The sequence below is a fragment of the Oreochromis niloticus genome, linkage group LG8, assembly GCF_001858045.2.
Source record: "Oreochromis niloticus isolate F11D_XX linkage group LG8, O_niloticus_UMD_NMBU, whole genome shotgun sequence".
Taxonomy (NCBI): Eukaryota; Metazoa; Chordata; class Actinopteri; order Cichliformes; family Cichlidae; genus Oreochromis; species Oreochromis niloticus.
In genome coordinates this window covers 26,772,913-26,795,512 of record NC_031973.2, presented here as the reverse complement: position 1 = coordinate 26,795,512, position 22,600 = coordinate 26,772,913, and the positions used below count along the sequence as shown (strand labels likewise).

The following is a 22,600-nucleotide window of genomic DNA, read 5'->3' as shown; positions in this document are numbered from 1 at the left end:
TTAATGTGTGTAGAAGAGTAGGTGAACTCCAGAGCTCGTCACACACTACTTGGCTGCCACCCAGCTGTCTGGGTAATAAAGTAGAAGACTGATTAGCCCAGTTAGCCGGTTAGCTAATGGGCTAACTACAGCACCCTGCTGCTGTAGACTTAAAACTAATGAGTCGGGACAAAAGTTAAAGAAGTGAAATTCATTCATGTGCTACTACTGGATGAGCTATTAATACTCAAGAACACAGCACACATGTGGCAGTCTGCAAAAAGACGGATAATTGCACGCACAGACACACTTCTTAGATTTGTTCAAGTCTAACAGACTTCTAATCTGACATTTAGCCAGACGGGTTATCCCTAAATCAAGGTACAGGGATGAGGGAGGTGTGTGGGGGTTGTTTTTAGAAAAGACAAGCTGAAACCAAGACTTTTATAGCTAAGCATTAGGTTTGGATTCTTCTGACTTAACTTTGGCATGCTAGAGACATTTCTTGACATATATAATAGTTTGTCTATACACACAACACTTTTTTACGATACCTCTAACAGGAATTGTTACATAAAGGTTGTCTGAGCAGGTTTTTGCATAGATCTTAGTTGTAGCTATGGAAATTATTGTTCATCCTAAAATAGATCTAACTCTATAAGGGTTGTAACAATGCTAGTTTCCAACTTGATGCTGAAACCCAGGAAATACTCGATATTCGTTACCATTTTTAAGGAAAATTCTGACCCCATCCTTGTCATTTTTTGAAAAAGTTAAGTTTTTAATTTTCATCTAATTTAAGACTACATTTTAGAAAGATAATACTCCAGAGAACTTCAAGGGCCGGTGTCCTGCAGGTTTTAGATGTGTCCTTGATCCAAAACAGCTGATTTAAATGGCTAAATGAGCTCCTCAATATGTCTTCTCAATATGTGTTCTCCAGAGATCTGGTAATGAACTAACCATTTTTTTGACTTATGTTTTAGGTATTTTCACACCTAATTTTTGCAGTTAAATATTGTAGTTAAATGTTAGGGTTAGGGTTGGATTGAGCTGTACATCTGTAGGTTTAACTTTGTATGTAAAATGCCAGTTTGACTGTAAACCAGCCCAGAACAAAACAGAAAACATGTCAAACTGAGATGGAACAGACATACCAACAGACCTTAAATGAGACCACAGTATTGACCCTATTTAATGAGACTATACTGTAGATGTGGTTTGCTGTGTGATGTGAAACATGTGAAATCCTAACAGTGGACAATCCCACATTTGTTTAGAAAACTAGTGTTTAGAAATTATATGGTTTTGTAGAAAGGTCATTAATCATTAATCAGTAGGAAGCCCACTATAGAGTGTGAACTTCTTTTTGTAGTATGAGCAGAATTTTTGAGCAAGCACCCAATCAGAAAGCCCAATTTCTTGCAATAAGTTTCACCGTGCTTTTCCCCAGCAAAGAAACAAGTGGTCTCATTAGCAGCCATAAAAATGTCAGTGGAGTGCACATGACTCACAAAATGTCACTGTTATTGTGTTAAAAAGTAGTTTGTGCAAAGTGGTAAACTTTCTATACTTCCACTTTCTAAAACATCAAGAATCACAACTTTCTTTAAAATGTAGTTTGTGCAGTATTGTCTGATCTTATTTAGAGTACACTGAAAAAGATTAGATCATTTTTCAATAGCTTTTCAGCAATGTAGTTCACAAACTAATTCTAAGCATACCTTGTCTTGTGCTCTAATACCCTAAATGATGCTTAAAACAGCTAATGAGAACACAATATTTTTTTTATTTACATTTATTTCCATCTTTTGTTACATGGAATTTTTTTTTAATAAAATAAAAACTGACATGTTTTAAAGTCTTTTAGTGCTTCATCAAATTGATTCTGAACATTTACCCCATGAAAAAGAAACACGACTCATCAAATAAACACAGACCTCCAAAAAAGTCAACCAAGCCAATCAGTCAATGTACACATTAAGGCAAACCTATTGCACCACAAATAATAATAATAAACAAATATTATTATTTTGGTCAACTCTCATCTTAATGTTAACACGGTTAAAACTTAACAAACTTCATGTGATTTTTGAACATCAGTCTTTTTACAATGGAAGTCTTTCAACTTTAAATAACTGAAACACACACACACAAAAAAAACAGCAACCCCACTAACCCACAGCCACCATTATGGGTGAAGACAGGCCAGTTAGCAGCCTTGGGAGAGCTGACCGCAAACTGTTACACAATGCACAGAGAGGACCACGTCAGAGAACCTCTGTGATCATGAGCAAGTGCAAGTTTGTAAATTTTACTTTTTCTACATAGATCTTGTTGACCAAAGGCTCTTTAAACATCTTGGCTTGAGCTGAACAACAAAGTCAGAACCATGCTGTTGGACAAACTCAATTTTACCCCAAAGATTTTTTTTCCCATTATTAGGTATAAGGTCTAAATCTATATTAATGTATCTGTGACAGGTCTATACCAATATAGTCAGTATGTGGAGATTTTTGACCACATGCCTGCCAAAGAACAATCCACCCACCCTCACCTTGGTGATAAATATAGGTTCAACATTCTAGGTAAATATATAAATATATAAATATAGGTTTCACTCTAAGATATCAGTTTTAGTTAAGTGCAGCAGGTGGTATAATTTATTGCTGATATTTGGCGATTATTAGCTAAACTGGGGCTGGTCAATTAATCAAAAATGAGTCAAAAACAACCTCTAATTAACATAATCCTGCAACGTTTTTTTGGCATAACATCTGTTGGGTGAGCTATCAGTATTATTATATACGCATCTAAAGGGGCATGCAATAGCACAGTATGGTCTTTTGTCTTTGTGCTGCTGCTCTGTGCCCAACTGTAACCTTGTATTTAGTATTTATGACAAACGGGTGGGCTGGACCAAGGGTCAAGATAAAAGCAAGCATGTGTTACAATGAAAGACATTACAATCATGAAGGCCTGTGAAGAACCTCTAGTAATAATTTCCAGGGTGAGGCAAACAACACCCACATAAAAATTACTTTACGGGTCAAGCTGTGAATCTGAGTGGCTAGCCACAGCCTACAGCCTTCTGTGTATTTATATACACTTTGCTTGCAACAGCTAAGCAAAAAGAAAACGGCTGTGGTAATTCCAGCTAAATTGACTGAACACCTAACCTGAAGTCAGCAGATGGCTAATCAAGAGAAGAAACCTCCCTTCTCAGCTCATTGTCCATCAAGACAGCCACAGTGCCATCGCTAATCCCCTTCAGGACAAGCCCTCACTGGCAGCTTTATCACGAGGTCCCTAAACTCAGCACTGAGAGAGATAACGCTGAGAGTAATGCTCATATTCAGACTTTTAACATATTTGACAAATGTTTTGAGATGAATCTTTGAATTAAAAAAAAATGGAATCTAGTTAAACCACCGATTGCACCCACTAATAAACAGTTATAGCAGTAGCTGAGGCTGAGAGGCTGGGACACACAGCTCACAGAGGCAATAAAGCTATTATAATATCCTTAGCAGCAGATTACTGTAATTTGTTTCAAAACAGCACTGCTTTTCAGTCGCAACTTACTTAAAAGACATGACGCTTGTTTTTAGCTTAAGTGTTATTTGCACAAGGTCATTATTACCTCTTATGTGCATTGCTAACTAACTCTAAAAAGATATGTAAACAGAACAGCTTTAAAGCAGGATTCAGGTTTCAGCAAGGTCTGTGTGGAGGGCAGGATGTAACAGCATCACAATATGAAGAACTCCTCACTTAACTGTTTAGACAACTTGTGTTTAAAACGACTGGCTGAGCTTATCACTCCCTAATAGCAACGGGTGATATAGTCTCAAACTTATGAGCGATATTTCAAGAAAATTTGCAATAACAATATTTATGACGATATAGAGTGTGACTGAAGCAACTAGCAAGTAGGGCACAGCATACCACTGATTGACATATGACCTGGAAACAAATACAGGGTTACTTTGGCATCTGGAGGCTGGAATGTCCACGAGCAACTAGCTGTCAGCTTCAAAGTGATGCACGACAAGCAAATTAATTCCATTGTGGACACAGTTATACCTTAAGTTATACCTGTGTGCCCATTTTGGTGGCCAAACTCCTGAAGAATAACCAAAAGGAGAGAAGAGGAAACAGCCTCCTGCACTGTTACGAACTAAGCACATACAGTGGGATGCAAAAGTTTGGGCACCCCTGATAATTTTCACTATTTTCCTTTATAAATCATTGGTTGTTTGCATCAGCAATTTAATTTAAATATATCATACAGTAGATGAACACAATGATATTTGAGAAGTGAAATGAAGTTTATAAGATTTACAGAAAGTGTGTAATAGTTACTTAAACTAAATTAGGCAAGTGCATAAATTTGGGCACCCCAACAGAAAAATTACATCAATATTTAGTAGATCCTCCTTTTGCAGAAATTACAGCCTCTAAACGCTTCCTGTAGCTTCCAATGAGAGTCTGGATTGTGGTTGAAGGTATTTTGGACCATTCCTCTTTACAAAACATCTCTAGTTCATTCAGGTTTGATGGCTTCAGAGCATGGACAGCTCTCTTTAACTCACACCACAGATTTTCACTAATATTCAGGTCTGGGGACTGAGATGGCCATTCCAAAACGTTGTACTTGTTCCTCTGCATGAATGCCTTAGTGGATTTTGAGCAGTGTTTCGGGTCGTTGTCTTGTTGAAAGATCCAGCCCCGGAGCAGCTTCAGCTTTGTCACTGATTCCTGGACATTGGTCTCCAGAATCTGCTGATACTGAGTGGAATCCATGTGTCCTTCAACTTTGACAAGATTCCCAGTCCCTGCACTGGCCACATAGCCCCACAGCATGATGGAACCACCACCATATTTTACTGTAGGTAGCAGGTGTTTTTCTTGGAATGCTGTGTTCTTTTTCCTCCATGCATAACACCCCTTGTTATGCCCAAATAACTCAATTTTCATTTCATCAGTCCACAGCACCTTATTCCAGAATGAAGCTGGCTTGTCCAAATGTGCTTTAGCATACCTCGGCTCTGTTTCTACTGTGGGCGGAGAAAAGGCTTCCTCTGCATCACTCTTGCATACAGTATCTCCTTGTGTAAAGTGCGCCGAATGGTTGAACGATGCACAGTGACTCCATCTGCTGCAAGATGATGTTGTAGGTCTCTGGTGCTGGTCTGTGGGTTGACTCTGACTGTTCTCACCATACGTCGCTTCTGTCTATCCGAGATTTTTCTTGGTCTGCCACTTCGAGCCTTAACTTGAACTGAGCCTGTGGTTTTCCATTTTCTCAATATGTTCCTAACTGTGGAAACAGACAGCTTAAATCTCTGAGACAGCTTTCTGTATCCTTCCCCTAAACCATGATGGTGAACTATCTTTGTCTTCAGGTCATTTGAAAGTTGTTTTGAGACCCCATGTTGCTACTCTTCAGACAAAATTAAAAGAGGAGGGAAACTTACAATTGACCCCCTTAAATACTCTTTCTCATTATTGGATTCACCTGTGTATGTAGGTCAGGGGTCACTGAACTCACCAAGCCAATTTGAGTTTCAATAATTAGTTCTAAAGGAATCAATAAAATGGCAACAGTGCCCAAATTAATGCACCTGCCTGATTTTGTTTAAACAATTATTGCACACTTTCTGTAAACCCAATAAACTTCATTTCACTTCTCAACTGTGTGTATCTCCTATATGATATATTTAACTGACATTTTTTATTGTAACAACCAACGATTTATACAGGAAAATAAGGACTATTAACAAGGTTGCCCAAACGTTTGCATCCCACTGTATCTCTTCTCTGAAAAGCGGACAGTTGATCCATTCTCCCTGTTTTGTCTTTCATTGTATGTCAGGTGCTATTGCGTTAGTTTGTGTGTCGTTAGTTTGATCTGTGCAAAGGGGAAAATAAATTACACTTGTTGCATCTTAGTTGTGGTCCATTATTTTGAAAACTGTAGCCTTTAGGTCCTTTGCTTTTAGACAAAAGTCTGACTCCAACAAGGGCGCCAGAGCTCATCACACCCACTCAACATCTGCGTTTCTACCAGATGTATCACAGTGCGTTTTGGAACAATCCCATGATCAGTTCTCTGCTTTGCATCCATTTCTTTTACAAAAGCATTTTTAAGCTGCAGGGAGAAGTAAAAGTGAGACACAGGAACAGCACAGCTCCTACTGTGTCTTACAGTCAGATCAAGGATGAAAAATAACAGTCTAAATATAAAGTAAAAATGTCCAACTATATCTCAGAATTGTTACATTTGGTAAAAACAATAATCTCATAAGGTTAGAGGGAATTAATATGATTGTCAAAAAGATCACATTGTACCCAGTATTTACTGGGTGCAATTTAATTTTCTTCAATTATTTTATTTTTTAATGTTTCAAATGTTTAATAAGGGAAAACAAGGAACACCATAAAACACCATAAATGATATAATAATGATAATAATCATAATGAAGACATCTAACCACCTTTGGCCAGGTTACCATAATAAAATCCAACTGTAGCCTTGCTAAGATATATTTTGCTGCTACAGACAAGTATAGAAGATGAAGAGCTGGACTTACAACAAACACTGCACCACAAAAGTCTACATTATAGCATTAATATGACGGAGAGGAATATCTATCATACTGTATTGCGTATGCAGTGTGGCAAATGGGCTAGTTCTTATATAGCGCCTTTCTACTCTATCTGAGCAATCAAAGCGCTTTACACAATTTGCCTCATTCATCCATTCGCACAAGCACTTTTCTCTATGCTCTTCCATCCAAGTGCTTTCTATCCATCATTCACAGACATTCATACTCAGATGGATGCATCAGAGAGCAACTTGGGGTTATTATCTTGCCCCCATGCAGACTGGAGCAGACAGGGATCGAACCACCAACCAGTTTGTAGGTGACCTGCTCTACCACCTTAGCTACAGCCACCCAAGCAATTGTCAAACCTTTTGAAACTTGGATTCCAGCAGAAATGACCATTTTAAAAAGGTTTATAGCAATATGTTTAAGTATTTTAGCATGAAACCTGAGTGCCTCTGATGATCCCCCAATTTTCTATCTAGCACCAATGGCAACTATCTAATCTAGTATTATCATAGGGAGTTTCAAAGCAGGTCACTAAGAATTAGGGATGGGTACCGGTGCACCGGTTCTGACATAAACGGTAGTAACCAGACCGAAAAGCAGCGCACATTTCGGTGCTTTATTTCGGTGCTTTAGTTCTGTGCTTTTTTTTTCCTGAGCCAATTCTAGCCAATCATTTTACGTTTCCGAGGATAGTAGGCGGGGCCAGGTACGTACGTTCTTTTAGAGCAGAGCTACAGATTAAAAATGCCCAAGGCGAAGCGGTCAAAGTCTGGCTGTACTTCACAGCAAAAGATGCAAACTCAGCAGCCTGCAACAAGTGCTTTAAGGTGATACTGTGATACTGTCAAAGGAGGTAACACCTCAAATCTGATGAAACACCTGGTGACGCATAGCGGTTTTTTTCAAAGCCGAGAAATGCGCCGTGTTTGATAGCTTGCTGCCTCACACCGTGCACATCTACTGCGGGTGTGGTGCCTGTTATCGGACCCGGAGTTAGCAACATCCCCCAAAAACCCGAAGAGGAGAGTCCTGGCCCCTAGCCCTGTCAGTGTAACAGAAATGATGACGGATGATGATGGCAGCAGCAGCCGTTCTTCTCTGCATGAGTAGCTTCATGTTGTTCGTATGTAATTAACGTTGAGGACGCTAACCACATTATTACATTAATGCATGTAAGGTGAACTACCAAACACTGTCGTAGTTACATGCGGCTGTCTTCTTGTTTGATGGCAGATACTCCCTTCACCCTGGCCAAAAAGGCTAAAATGACCAAAGAAAAAGTGGAAAACAGTTAAACATGAGAGGTTTTTGGACAAAGTTTGTGTTTTTTCCATTGTTTAAGCACTGCTTCCAGCCAAGAGTGATGCCATATATGCCCTATAGCTGCAGAAAAGGCTAACATTGTTATCTTTTTACAAAAAAAACAGCTGAACATGAGAGGTTTTTGGACAAAGTTTGTGTTCTCCATTCTTTAAGCACCGGTTTGAGCACCGTTTAAGCACCGGCACCGTTTCAAAAGTACCGGTTTGGCATCGGTATCGGATAAAACCTAAACGATACCCATCCCTACTAAGAATTCAGATTGATTTGTTCATATCGATAAGCAGTTGTGTAAATGTTAGATAATTCAGGTCAACATCAGAGAGCTCCCTGCTGCTCCAGGAATCTGCGTAACTGCTGTCAGACAGTGGAGGCTCTGACAAAAATGACAAACAACTCCATCACTGATATTGAATTGTGAGTCCTGATCCCAGCAAACACAATTTTCAGTCCACTGGTGCAACAGATACACACTTTGTTGAACAAATGCCAGCAATATCACGCTCGTGCTTTTGTTGTCCTGGTGGAAACCATAAAAGTGTGCAAATTCTCTCATCAAGTCTAGTACAGCCTGAAGTTTTACTTAGCACACAAGCAAATGAGTAATTAGAGTATTTTTTTTTCACTACACAAAACCAGAGGATATGCTGCAAAGAATACACAACACTTATATATTTGTAAAACCTTAATATGTTCCTGACAAAAGCTGCCCCACTGTTTGCATCTTTCTGCTTTCAATCTCTGTGAACCCTTGCTCTCCCCTCCTCTCTAAATAGACTGAGCCCCATGTTCATCTCATCAATGCAGGCAACTTGAGCAACTTTGCAACTTTTCAAACCCCTTTCGCCAAAAAAACCCCATCTACTATTTTCAATCATCCCCCACGAGTACATGGTTGTTTTTAATGCCGGCAAACATCAATCAGCAGCTGAGTTGAAAGGGCACTACTTTAATTTTTCTCAGGGTGGTATTTATACACATATATATAGCATCTAAAGATGGCATCACAGAATTGAACCATATACTAAACTGTCATAGAAATTTGCAGTTAAAATAAGTTAATCACAGTTCATTTAAATACAACTGATTTCAGCATTGCAGGGTAGCTCCTTTGGAATGACTGGCTAACAGTTTAGCCTACATGGGCTGCTTGTATGTAACCATTTCATACTTCATAGCAAAAACAGAAAAATGTAAATGAACAACCACAGTTTTGTATTTTGCTCCAAAGCTGCATTTTCATAACAGATGCAGCACTTGCTACAGGCCACCCTCGCTGGTCGTTTATAAAACAGCAGAGAACATTACTCATTCACTTTCCCCTGCCGCATTGCCTCAGCCAGTCTAACAGTCGCTGGTTTTTCATGAACAGAAATACACACCAGCACAAAGACAGACAATATCACTTTTAATATTCTCTACAAAGCAACGCTCACTGCCTGTGTAGTGTGGAAAGTGTATAACAGGCTTTTTCCTGACAGCCACAGCTTTGTTCCCAGAGCTCGTCACTGAACAGCCAGCCATCCTGATGAAAGCCCAGAGCAGATAACACCATGAACAGAGGCAGCTTCAGCTTCACAGCCTGTTTGGCCTCAACTTTCCCCAGACGTGGATAAGGGAGAACCCTGTCATTTGAAACAATGCAACTATAAAGAGAGCTTGCTTGTCGGCCAATTCAAATCTAAGCAGATAAGACTCAAAGAAAGCCCCATAAACCCCACAAAGCAAGAGGCAGGAGCTGCTGGGGTCTGCATTTAGGAGATTAGCTCGCGTTGTGCCGCAGTTTGAATCCACTTAGTTTCAAATTGTCCCCAAACTAAATGCCGGAGGGAGGGCCATGCTTTGTGGTCTGCTGCTGAACTTGATCCTGTGATTATCACAAAGAGACTCCACTTGCTTTAGTAAGCAACAACACTGATGGCAGGAACTCTGCCATTGCTATCTCAGTTGGATTTCACAGTGTAAACAATATATGTTCCCAGACCGTGAGCAAAGAACAAACACAATAGTCATACAAAAGCAATCCCCCACCCTTCCCATACTTACTGCTTTTGTTGCACTTGACTTTAGAGAGAAGCTTGTGAGCCAGCAGGAGATCTCCACTCTTCACGGCCACCAGCAGATCCTGTTCTTTTCCCATGATTACAGAACTAACCACAGACACACAAACTGATCGCAGGCAACCGCCAAGGCTTTTTTTCTTGTCTTTTCAGCTACAGGTAGCTGCTAAATCCCAGCAATGAGGTGAGGCTGGTGAACACAGGGCTGAGAAGCATCTAGAGGGAACAGCGCATCAGGTGAGGTGGTCGAGGACGTCTTCTTCCTCTTGTCACTAATGTTTATTTCCATTTTCTCTGATCACTGTTTGGCTTCCTGATGATGACCTTGATTTGAAGCTACAGTAAGCTCTGTATCAGTTTTACTTGCTCGCAGGACTGAGCGTAATGTTCACAGTCTCTTTTAGACAAACTGGAAGCAGCTGGAACCCAACCTGCCATGACACTGCCAAGCAGAAGGAAAAGGAAAGAAAGAGCAGAATGAAATCACTTTGAGTTCATGGTAACTTTTAAAAAAATACAGCCAGTGAAAAGAGCATTACCACACAGACCAAAAAATGCACCGTTTCATATTAAAAACAGTCAATTATCAACAGCTTTCTGACATTGTTCTGTAGAAACCATCAGGAGTTGGGCCTATTCCCCCACCCAGTGACACTGAACCACTGAAGAAGAGGATGAGCAGACTCTTATCATGGATGTTTTATAACACAGATGTTTACGGTAGTGTCACAGAGTATGCATTACATCTAAACAGACTCTCAAAGTCAAGCAGTGTCTTGACAAGAGTTATATCCATGCATTTGTTTGCCACCTATTATCTATTTCCAGGTTGTAGATGCAGCATTCTGAGCAGAGGAGCCCAGACTTCTCTCTCCCCAGGTACCTGCTCCAGCTTCTATGGGGCCACGCTAGTTAAGAGACATAATCTTTTTCAGTCTGACCAGGTCTACTCAGGGTCTCCTCCTAGCTCAACATGCCTGAAACACCTTACCAAGCAAGGAGCCTAGGTCATGGGAAGGCTTGCTGTAGCTGGAGGCTGCTGTAGGTTTGTTACAGGCTTGTTGGAGATGTAGGTTATTGTAGGTGGAGGGCTTGACAAACCTTCTAGTAGGTGATGGACTCCACAGTAAACCGATCCAAGGTAAGGTGATGCATAGGAATCTTTTGAGTCATGCTTAAAGTTTTGCCTTTCATTACATGCGCAAATTAGGTCACACTGGAAAACCACAGATATTCACCCCAAACAGCCGGTAATACAAGGATGAGTAGAACAGATAGCTGGAAACGGGTTAAAGCAACATATTTTCCCAATTTAGCATGAGAACCTACCAACACTTACTTTTCTCCAAGCCCTTTCCTCTCCTGTCTATACAGAAATTCTGATCTGAACGATACAATCCGAGCTGCCCTCAAACAGCATCAGTAATATTGTCCTCCTTTTCCAACTGCTCATCACATCAAGAGAGAATTCATGGTCATGGGAAATCTAGCTGATGGATTTTTTTTCCCCTTAGTTGAAATATTTGACTTATGTGAAAATGGATTTACCTCTTTGAAGACTATAAAGTCCAGTGATGTGGCACAACAGATAAACATCAACGAAGACTAAAAAAATGTCTGGGAAAAATGCTTAGCTTATACAGGTGCATTGTGGTAAGTTAGTAAGTATTTTGTGAAACCTAATAAACAATGGCACCATTATTTGATATCCTTTAATATAAAACAATTATCAAGCTCTAATTGAAGAGGTTGTCTAATTCAACAGGCAAATAAAATGCAATCCCTTCCAAGCAATCAATAAGCCAGTCAGGAATAAGCAAGTGACTTAAACTTGACCCAGCATTTGTTTGTTTTCTTTGATGCAGGAAGCCAGGTCCCTCTGGAGTGTGCAACTAATCTCCAACTCTTCCCGTGCAGCAACATGGTCTCCGTTCACTGATAACATCCCCCTGACCTTTAAGAGGAAGCATCTTTTCAGTGAAGCAATGCCAGGCATTCTGCAAGCTTACGTTATTGGGAGAAAAAGTTGTGTTTTTCTCTCTGAGAAGAACCAGCCGGCAGAGCCACTTCAGAACCAATTTGTTCAAAATCACAGATGTGTGGGTTAGCAAGTGCATTTTGTGTACTAGGGGGACACAAAATGACCATACAATTGATCTCAGGGAAACTTAGAGACAGCCTCCCTGGGTTTCCAAACTTACCACTGAGGCAGATTAAACAGGGTTTTTCACAGTCAAACAGTGTCCAATTAGATTCTGTCTGTATGCAAAACAAAACAGTCTGAGTCCAGAGGAAGCTGTCTTGGATGAAATAGTGCTCTGCCGGCACGATCTCCACATAGTTCAGCTATTCTGCTGCAGACTTCTAGGTGATGATGCAGCAGGGTAGCCTAGCAATAGATGCCAATGCATGTTTTGTACTGACACAAGGTTTAAAACTAGCCAGGCTCCTCTACAGGCAGTAAACAACTGCACAGCCCATCACTAACATGAGCAATGCACAATGTAAACGAGGAAGCCAAAATTGGCATGATAGCCTAAAGTGGATAGAGAGCTTACTTCAGTAGGGTTACACCGTAGGTGATCGTGGATGACCAAAGTGATAAGTGACAAATCCTTGAGTTGCACTACACTGTAAGAGAAATTCTTCAGTCTAATTTTCTCTAGTCTGAAAATGTTGACTTTTCAGACTAGATGTATATGTTGTAGACCTAATTTTCTCTGCAATATTCAGCTCAATAGCAAGCAGACCAAACCTCTATTGTTCACTGGGACAATTTCATTTGACATCCCACTGCAGCAAACGGACAAATGTAATATATACAAAAAATTGAGAACTTTATGAAATCCAAACATCGGCAATAGCATCATATGAACATCACAAGTCCATAACACCTCTTCCACCACCGTGAAGCACAGATGGGTGGAAAAAGCCCTGAAAGTTGGTGATTTATGAAAACAAGGTCCTTGCCTACCAGGGAAATTTACTGGAAAACGCCAATAGCTCGTTCAAAGTTATCGTACATGTTCAGCTATTTGCCTGTAAGTGAAAAAAACAGGATCATGCGACTTGTGGACGCATTTTATTGGGACTGCCGTCTGCTCTCATCGTTCAAATCTAGTTCGCCAAGTTACCAATCTCAACTATCAAGGTGTCCCAGCTACCGTCCTTCCTACTATAATCCTGTCGTATTTCTATTAACCGAGTCCGTCTCTTTTTAGTCTGCTTTAGTCTGTTCACAATGAACAGGTTTAAAGAAGGAAAAAAGGTTCTCACCTGCTGAACTACGGTGCTGTAATAAGATAGCTCACAACCGAGTAAGAAGAGCGCTCAGGGTAGCGCAAGACGGACTTACACCGTCAAGAGACCCGCGAACACTGACACAACTTCTGGTAGAAACTTTCAAAGTAAAGTTGCGCAACAAGTCTTGGATTCTTGCTTGTCAAACTTCCTTTGTTTTTGCTTGTTTTCAATATCAGATGGCACAGAGTTATGTTCGGACCGGAAAATTCAACGTCAGTTTCTGACGCCACTGAGCAATAACCCTTAGATTGTCTGGCTTCCACTTTTATATGATTTTATTGTGAAGGGAAAATTACACAACTCGATCTAGCGTTCTTCTTAGGGTTGGTTAACTTAACGGAGGTAAGTAACCAACCTACTGTATGACCGTCATATTAAAACAAAAGTTGTTTTTTATTAATAATTATTAAAAAATAAATATTAGTACTATTATTACAAAGCAAAGCTCTCGCTATTAAGTAGCCATTTCCCCAATTTATGTACTTTAATTGCTTATTTTAGCCCTAGTTGTTTTTGTGTGTTTGCTTAGGTTTTCTTGACGGATTTAAATTTGACTGTTTGTGTGATGGCAGTGTGAGTTAAATCCTCAGACCACTTTTAGTCAGTATTAAGTAAGTCTTGTTAGAAGCTTATTTCCCTGAGTGGACCCTGCTGGCGTTTCATCGAAGGAGAGAAGAGTGAGAGAGAGCTAGCAGAGCGGTGATGTAGTAGCGACATCTGCTGATGAAACACTGCTACTAACATTACTCCTAGTCAAATTCAAGGCAACGCGATTTTCTGTTACCTCGCGTTTACAGTCTTGTATAGTATAGAAGTCAATTTCGGCCATTAAAAAGAAAAACCAAATCCAGAAATGTTAAAGACCAAAAAAGTTAGTCATGATTTAAAGAAATTGTCACAATTTGACTTGCATGTTAAAATGATCAGCTAAAATAGTCGGCGTTTTTAAAAAGAAAACTATCATTATGAAACCACAAAGGTCAATGGTGAGAGTTTTGAAAAACTGAAAAGAAAATGAAGGCATGACAAATTGTTTAAAATTATGAGGGAAAAATCTAAGTGATGGGACAAAACATGCAGATGGCAAGATAGAATACCAAATTGTGAGATGAAAAGAGGAGCTAGAAAGTTATAAAGGATAAGGTCAAAATAAGACGAGAAAAATTATCACATAAGAAGTCCAAAATTTATTCTTTCCTTCTCATTTTCCAAAGGCATCAAGTGGTCTTCGAACAACAAGTGCAGCCAACCACGCCCACTTTTTATCTGCTCATTATGTCCGGAAATAAATAGCTGTAGCAGGAGGTGTTGAAATTCGTTTACTTCTGCAGGTGCAGGTAAGCCTCATCTCTTCGCGCGCCGTGCAGGTATGTAACACATGCTGAATTTCAAACACTGCTTCCAGGGTCCGTGTATTTCCTGGGCATTCACTGCATATCTGTAGAAATGTCTCCCAGAGAGCCTCTTGGATGCGTTTGTCCATGTCGAGGACATGTCTGCACACCTCCCTTTCTGTTAATTATAGTGTGACACTGTACTATACTTTAATGTTATATAGAATATAATCTTTAATAAAATTAAAATATAATATTTTTTCACAACAAAGAAGGCTTCCACTGCTGCTTCTCTTGGGTTCTAGTTACATTTTTATTTATAACATTTTCATCTAAACCATATAAATGTAAATGAGTGACAGCTTCCAGCAGTTTTCAGCTTTGGAAAGGAGACATTTGAAGATCAAATTCAAAAAGGTTGCTTTTGAGCTTTGTATTTGAAAGCCCTGAGTGAATTCATCTGGGAGAACTTTCACAAAGTCAATATTTGAACTATTCTTAGTGGAGTTTGTTTTTGTGTGCACGGCCTTGTTAGGATTATCATGTGGTATTCCCTTTGGGAAAGAAACAGACTAGAGATGAACACACTCTTTATTTCCAAGGTCAATCACTAGGATCACTATGTGACTCATCTTGCTGGCTGTTCTAACCATGCAAAGTATGAAAAAGTTCTCTTGAGCAGCAAAACAGGACATGGTGCAGTTGTTTCAATTATTTGAAACCTAAAGTAAGGAAAACCAATTCAAACAATGTCTAGACAGTCTTTTACACAGAATTCTCTTAGAAGCTTCTCCCAGTAAAACAAATGAAACTGTAAAGTTAAAGGAAAGCTTCTCACATCTTTGAGCTGCTGCAGACGATTGACAAACTGATGCTAAATGACCTCATTTTTACATCGTTAGCATTTTAGTGGTAATCTGGTGAAGTGTGTTTTCTTGCTTTTAAATGGCAGATGTTTTTTGCACATATTTTATGAATTATGAAATGATGCCTAAGTTGATTCAATCAGTTAAAGGTTTCTCCATGGCTGTCTGTTACCCACAGCAAGACTTCTGTCGTGTATTGAAACTCTAATAGGTTTGAGAAGCCACAAGAGGGAACTTGACTCATTTTAGTTCAGTGGATGAATTGTTGGCATAATGTCAATATGCAACAGCCAACATCATCTCTGTATGCCTGCTGGTAATGGGAATGCAAAGATAGCTAAACTGCAAGATGGGGAGACGCAGTGATTAAAGGGACAAATCAAATTTCTTTGAGAAGCAATTCTTGCCTCTTGATGGCATCTTTTGTAACACCTTCAGGCACTTCAAATTCTCCCATATTGCTTTAAATTATTTCAGTGCCCCATTTCGCTTTTGCAGTCTTGTCTGAAACTGAGGCCTTGCAACATTGCATTGTCTTCATGTTTTGTATAATCAATGCCAACTAAAAAAAGACAGCAATAGCCACTGTTGTTGTGCATTTGGTTTTGATCCAGAAGTAACCATATTTGGACAAAATTGTGTACTATTTAGATGCTTACTAGTTTGGTTGGAAAAATTCACATATTTGCTCATTGGTGCAAGTAACAGACTTTTTTTTTTTTTTTTTTAAATATCTTTAAACCTTGCTAGATTTCTAGAGGAAACATTCCTAGTGTAGAATAGCCTTTATATCAGTCCATAAACATGCTCCTGTTTATGGTTGGAGGGTGACTCTGTCACAAGACTGCAGGATACCAGGAGTCTATGGAAAACTGGCCCTGAGTTCCCTTGCTCTGACCTCTTTAAACATTCCCGTTTGAGATTGGTTGCTACTTTCAGGCTGTTGAATAAAATGAGGTGCATCTTCACATTTCTAGTCCTATAGTGCAGTAACTTATCCAGAGTTTGTTCATTGGTCACTGACCATTTGTTAGCCAGTGAGCATGCTCTTGTTTCTTGGTCAGATCAAACCTTGCATCATGCCTGGTTGCACAATGCCAAGATTACAGCGAACACTCTGCTCAAACCTTAAAAACTGAACTTCACTAACAGGTGATGTCATGTGGCAACCTCAATCTTTAAAATATTCACTTACAATAAGCTGTGGTTTGGGGAGGAAACGACTGGAAAAACTTTTACATATTGCAGGAAATGATTCACGGGCGCTTTAAATAATTGCTGGGTTTTAAATGAGGTGATAGGTCCTGGAAACCGGTTTTTTAGGTCTAATGGACACGCCTAAGCATAGGGTGGCGGTAAAGCGCGCATAAGCGGTTTAAACGCCTCCAATAAAGCCAAAAGAAGACAAAGCATTGCCTTTTTGTTGTCATATTGGGCAGAGACCCTACAGATGGCACTGAATTGAATATAATAAGCTAACAGTGGGATTAAGTACATGGTAACGGGCCTTGTTGAATCCTCTGCTTTCCCCGCAGGTTTGTTTGCCGTCGTGTAACCGGACACATGCCTCTGCGTGTTGCTTTGCAAGTGGCTGCTGTTCGCCTCTTTAACATCATCTAATATTAACCACGGCATTCTGGCCACTTTGCCTCTTCTCTCTCGGTTTGTCATCTCTTCTGCTCAAGACTTTGTTCATTATGTGTCCTCTGCAGCTGAGGACGTTGCTTTTTGTAGGGTGGGTCGTAGGTTACGTCGCCTTTCTGCTCTCAATCAGGAGGATGTGGACCGGGAAGTACATCCGAAATCCGGTTGTCCGCTCCCTCCTGGTGAACATGCTGAGCGACCTGGATACGATAGACGTTACAAAGGTAGGTTACCTGCGAATGGTCCTTGTCGCGACAGCGGGGGTTCTGTAAAGGGTAAAACGACGCTTTGTGAAATACTGGGAAGTTTGAATCAATTGTGCAGGTGTTGGACTAAAAAGTGATCGTTTGCCAAAGTGATTTCCGGTATTTGCACAAAAATTATTGCCCGTATTTAAACTGCTATTGACTTGTTGATCTATAATATGTGAAAAGGATGGCAAACAAGTTTCTCGTGGGTATGAGAGGGTAATTTTGAGCCACGAACTTCATTCCTGTCACAATGTAGACACATGTGCTTTTTTTGGCAAAGTGACGTGTGTGTGGAGAGAGAGAGGTAGAGAGAGATCTATCTATATATATATATATATATATATATATATATATATATATATATATATATATATATATATATATATATATATATATATATATATATATATATATATATATATATATATCTCACACACATACAGGGAGTGCAGAATTATTAGGCAAGTTGTATTTTTGAGGAATAATTTTATTATTGAACAACAACCATGTTCTCAATGAACCCAAAAAACTCATTAATATCAAAGCTGAATGTTTTTGGAAGTAGTTTTTAGTTTTAGCTATTTTAGGGGGATATCTGTGTGCAGGTGACTATTACTGTGCATAATTATTAGGCAACTTAACAAAAACAAATATATACCCATTTCAATTATTTATTTTTACCAGTGAAACCAATATAACACCTCCACATTCACAAATATACATTTCTGACATTCAAAAACAAAACAAAAACAAATCAGCGACCAATATAGCCACCTTTCTTTGCAAGGAGACTCAAAAGCCTGCCATCCATGGATTCTGTCAGTGTTTTGATCTGTTCACCATCAACATTGCGTGCAGCAGCAACCACAGCCTCCCAGACACTGTTCAGAGAGGTGTACTGTTTTCCCTCCTTGTAAATCTCACATTTGATGATGGACCACAGGTTCTCAATGGGGTTCAGATCAGGTGAACAAGGAGGCCATGTCATTAGTTTTTCTTCTTTTATACCCTTTCTTGCCAGCCACGCTGTGGAGTGCTTGGACGCGTGTGATGGAGCATTGCCCTGCATGAAAATCATGTTTTTCTTGAAGGATGCAGACTTCTTCCTGTACCACTGCTTGAAGAAGGTGTCTTCCAGAAACTGGCAGTAGGACTGGGAGTTGAGCTTGACTGCATCCTCAACCCGAAAAGGCCCCACAAGCTCATCTTTGATGATACCAGCCCAAACCAGTACTCCACCTCCACCTTGCTGGCGTCTGAGTCGGACTGGAGCTCTCTGCCCTTTACCAATCCAGCCACGGGCCCATCCATCTGGCCCATCAAGACTCACTCTCATTTCATCAGTCCATAAAACCTTAGAAAAATCAGTCTTGAGATATTTCTTGGCCCAGTCTTGATGTTTCAGTTTGTGTCTTGTTCAGTGGTGGTCGTCTTTCAGCCTTTCTTACCTTGGCCATGTCTCTGAGTATTGCACACCTTGTGCTTTTGGGCACTCCAGTGATGTTGCAGCTCTGAAATATGGCCAAACTGGTGGCAAGTGACATCTTGGCAGCTGCATGCTTGACTTTTCTCAGTTCATGGGCAGTTATTTTGCACCTTGGTTTTTCCACACGCTTCTTGCGACCCTGTTGACTATTTTGAATGAAACGCTTGATTGTTCGATGATCACGCTTCAGAAGCTTTGCAATTTTAAGACTGCTGCATCCCTCTGCAAGATATCTCACTATTTTTGACTTTTCTGAGCCTGTCAAGTCCTTCTTTTGACCCATTTTGCCAAAGGAAAGGAAGTTGCCTAATAATTATGCACACCTGATATAGGGTGTTGATGTCATTAGACCACACCTCTTCTCATTACAGAGATGCACATCACCTAATATGCTTAATTGGTAGTAGGCTTTCGAGCCTATACAGCTTGGAGTAAGACAACATGCATGAAGAGGATGATGTGGACAAAATACTCATTTGCCTAATAATTCTGCACTCCCTGTACATATGTCTGCTTTTGTTTGTTTGTTTGGTTGTTTTTTTTTAAAGGGAGATCTGGCTATTTCAACAAATATAACAGTTTTATAAAAATATGAACTGCATTGATTTAAAATGTAGGTACTCTAACACAGTCATAAATGGTCATTTCTTCATTTTATATACAACTTCTTCATAAATTCTGTTACGCCCAGTATAGGCAAATGTATAACCCTTAAAAATATACATTGAAACATCAGAAATCACTTGGCACAACACCGAGGTTGTATCAGTGGATTCAAAACTGCCTGACACCTGCTGGCCACTTTTTAAGCTCAATTAATGATACTATGTGAAATGATGACTTGCAAGTGTTGCGCAATTATAAACGGGGCGAATAATATGGGTGTGGTTTTTGAAAGGGGAAAAAAACTGAGAACGTTGATGATAATCTTGCTGTAATGAACAATGTGCTTCAGAACATGCTGTATTCCTTAATTTAACATGTACAGGGCTCCCACTTACCGCAGATATTGCAAATAAAATGTAGTGTAACACTACTTGAACCACTATCTCCAGCAAATCAGCCCCCCCTTCAGTGAGCCTTTATTTATTATATATACAGTAATATGTCCTCAGTCAGCAGCAGCGCAGCTTCTTGGGATGGCCAGGCTCCAAAAACATGAAGTGGCTTGTGAAAATCAAGTGCATGTGGCATGCTTTCAACATAAAGTCCTGTTGTAACATATCACACATCTGCAAACACAAAGCAAGGTTAGCATGTTCACTCAGCAGGGTTGGCGTCGAATGAGAACTCAGAATGTATGACAGTGACTTATCCTGGACGCTCACTTGATTGTATTCAGCAACTGTATGTTTTCTGTACTTTTCAGCTGTGCCTTGTTTCATATTTTCTCTAAAACTTGTTTAGTGGTACAGGTGCAATCCTGACCTACTGGAAGAATCACTGCAACCACTGTTTATCCAAAACCAGCTGGATGCAGACACCAGGGCTTTTGTGGAACAGAGTGAAGAGAAGTCTACCTATCTCTTCACCCAAATCTATTATTCTCTCGTCTCAACTATCCTCAGCCCGCTGGTATCACGTACCTCCATTAATGGGTGAGTTCTTTACACACTAGTCTTCCTTTCACCAGTAGTCCATCTTTGCCTGACTTGCACTCTGTCTTAGGTTTCTGGGTCGCGGCTCTATGTTCGTGTTTTCCAAGAACCAGTTCCAGCAGCTGCTACAGATCGAGCCAGACTGGGTGGCTGACAGGCTATTGGACCTCGGCGCGGGGGATGGTGGTGTTACAAAGGTGATGGCACCACATTTTACGGAGGTCTATGTAACTGAAGTGTCATTGACCATGAAAAGGCGTCTCCGCAAGAAGAAATTCAAGTGTGTGGGAGTTTGTTTCATATTTTTTTTTTTTTTTTTTTTTTTTTTTTTTTTTAAATCTAAATGAAAGTTCTGAGTGATCTTGGATGACCTCTTGTGACTAACTGAATGCTTTCCTCTCCTGCTAAACTCCTGTTGATATCAGACTGCTGGGTATAGATGCATGGCAGGAGACAGGCTTTAAGTATGACGTGATCAGCTGTTTGAACCTTCTTGACCGCTGTGACGATCCTCTGCGTCTCCTGAAAGACATCCGACAATCGCTGGTTCCGGGGACGGGAAGACTCATCATGGCTGCTGTGATTCCTTTCCAACCTTGGCTAGAAATCGGTCAGTTGAAAATAAATGCTGCTTGTATGTTATGCTCAGTAACTATTTTCTGTCCACATAAAGAAACCTCTTTTGTTCTCTCTCTCTCCCAGGAGGGAGATGGGAGCGTCCCAGGGAATACATAAAAATTCAAGGCAAGACTTGGGAGGAGCAAGTAAACGGTCTTACAAATGAGGTTTTTCGAAAGGTGGGGTTTGAGGTGGAGTCCTTCACCCGATTGCCATACCTCTGCGAAGGGGACATAGCAAGAGATTACTACCTTCTTGATGATGCAGTTTTTGTTCTAAAGTCCTCAGATGATCAAGTGGCTGCTCCATGAGTACTAAAAGCACAGAGTATGTAGTTTCATGAGCATTCTTGAATTGCAGTGTTTGACTTTTTTTTACAAGTGGTGAGTCGGTTGTGAAGTTCAGGTAACATAGTTTCCATGTTCACCAGCCATCTTGTTTAGTGAGACCTCTACCCTTTTGAAGCAAAAATCTGGAAAGCAGTTGACCTGTAAGAAAATGCCACTAATGGACTCTGATGTCATAACTCTTACACAACCAACAAAACATGAGTTTTTTGTTTTTTTTTTTGTCTGTTACCTGTGCTCACTGGAAGTATCATTCTGTAGTGATGTTGAGGACTCTCTTGACATGGTGTTTAACTGGACCCTTATTTTTCCCAAATTTTCTACCCAGTATCAGACAGTGAAGATGGTGCAAGTGAAAGCATTTAAACACTCATTTTGTAGACAGTTCATTATAATTTTACACTAACTTGAAGCAGAACTTTCCAAATGCCCCTTCATAAAGTGAGCCTATGAAACTTCAGCTTCATGACCACAAAAAGAATATTGTAGACTGTTCAAAGCTAGTTTGTGGTTTTTTGTTTGTTTTTATTTTCTTCATGAAAACAGATTCTTAAAGCTTTATCCTGTGTTGACTTTGAGTATAAAAATCTAAATCTTTAATCCTTAATATAAAATCCCTTTTGGTGCTAGTAGATGTAACTATGGTATAAATGGAAAAGGCCTTAGTTACCACATTGACTTGTAAACTACTGGTTTTACTATTCCAAGCAATGCTGTAGCAGCAAGCCCTGCATTTATGGCTGTTTATGAATTAAACTTTGTCTCTCAATGTTATGGCCTGAATCTGTGCTGCTCAAATGATGGTGCAGAATGAAGTTTTTTGGACAAATGTGCCACACATAATGCAATCTAAGTGTTTGTTCTAAATAAAATACACTTTTGAGCCTTTCTTGGCTTCATTTTATTTTTGTCATGCTGCAGTGTGAAGTTCCTGTAAGATAATATTTGCCTCAAAGAAATTTCACAATCTGTACCTTCAACAAATTCAATACTAGTGTATCCCAATTCTAGTCTTCTGTGAGAACTATAAATGTATGCACTGCATTCAAACTTAGTCCAACTATCAGATTATCCCCTACTCTTAATATATCTCTGTGGGTTTTATTTATTTTTTTCTGCTCTTGTGGTCTCAAAGGTTTTATAGATACTTTGAAGATTGGCAAGTAGGCGTTAC

At 39.8% G+C, this 22,600-nt stretch overlaps 2 protein-coding genes across 12 annotated transcripts in view; one reads left to right on the top strand and one right to left on the bottom strand.

The window, feature by feature from the left end:
• LOC100708226 (CASK interacting protein 2) overlaps positions 1–13,514 on the bottom strand; it is a 53,754-nt gene extending 40,240 nt beyond the window's left edge. The window contains exons 1-2 of one of the 4 annotated variants that reach the window (XM_013273845.3): positions 13,256–13,514; positions 9,966–10,421 (exon numbers count right to left, since the gene is read on the bottom strand). In XM_013273845.3, the coding sequence (XP_013129299.1) occupies positions 9,966–10,059 (94 nt within the window). In that variant the 5' untranslated portion in view covers positions 10,060–10,421; positions 13,256–13,514. The remainder of the gene's footprint in view (positions 1–9,965; positions 10,422–13,255) is intronic. The other 3 variants (XM_003438488.5, XM_013273851.3, XM_013273847.3) reach the window with 3 other exon arrangements.
• Positions 13,515–14,557: 1,043 nt separating this feature from the next.
• mettl9 (methyltransferase 9, His-X-His N1-histidine) lies at positions 14,558–22,315 on the top strand. Of its 8 annotated transcripts, none has more exons than XM_005447903.4 (6): positions 14,558–14,649; positions 17,195–17,350; positions 20,271–20,461; positions 20,532–20,741; positions 20,887–21,071; positions 21,164–22,315. In XM_005447903.4, exons 2-6 carry the CDS (start codon positions 17,261–17,263, stop codon positions 21,388–21,390), a joined length of 903 nt encoding a protein of 300 aa, XP_005447960.1. In that variant the 5' UTR covers positions 14,558–14,649; positions 17,195–17,260; the 3' UTR covers positions 21,391–22,315. The 8 variants fall into 8 exon arrangements, with proteins under 8 accessions (XP_005447960.1, XP_025765494.1, XP_005447961.1 ...); XM_025909709.1 differs by having other exon boundaries at positions 14,603–14,619; XM_005447904.4 differs by having other exon boundaries at positions 14,631–14,649; positions 17,217–17,350.
• Positions 22,316–22,600: the final 285 nt, after the last annotated feature.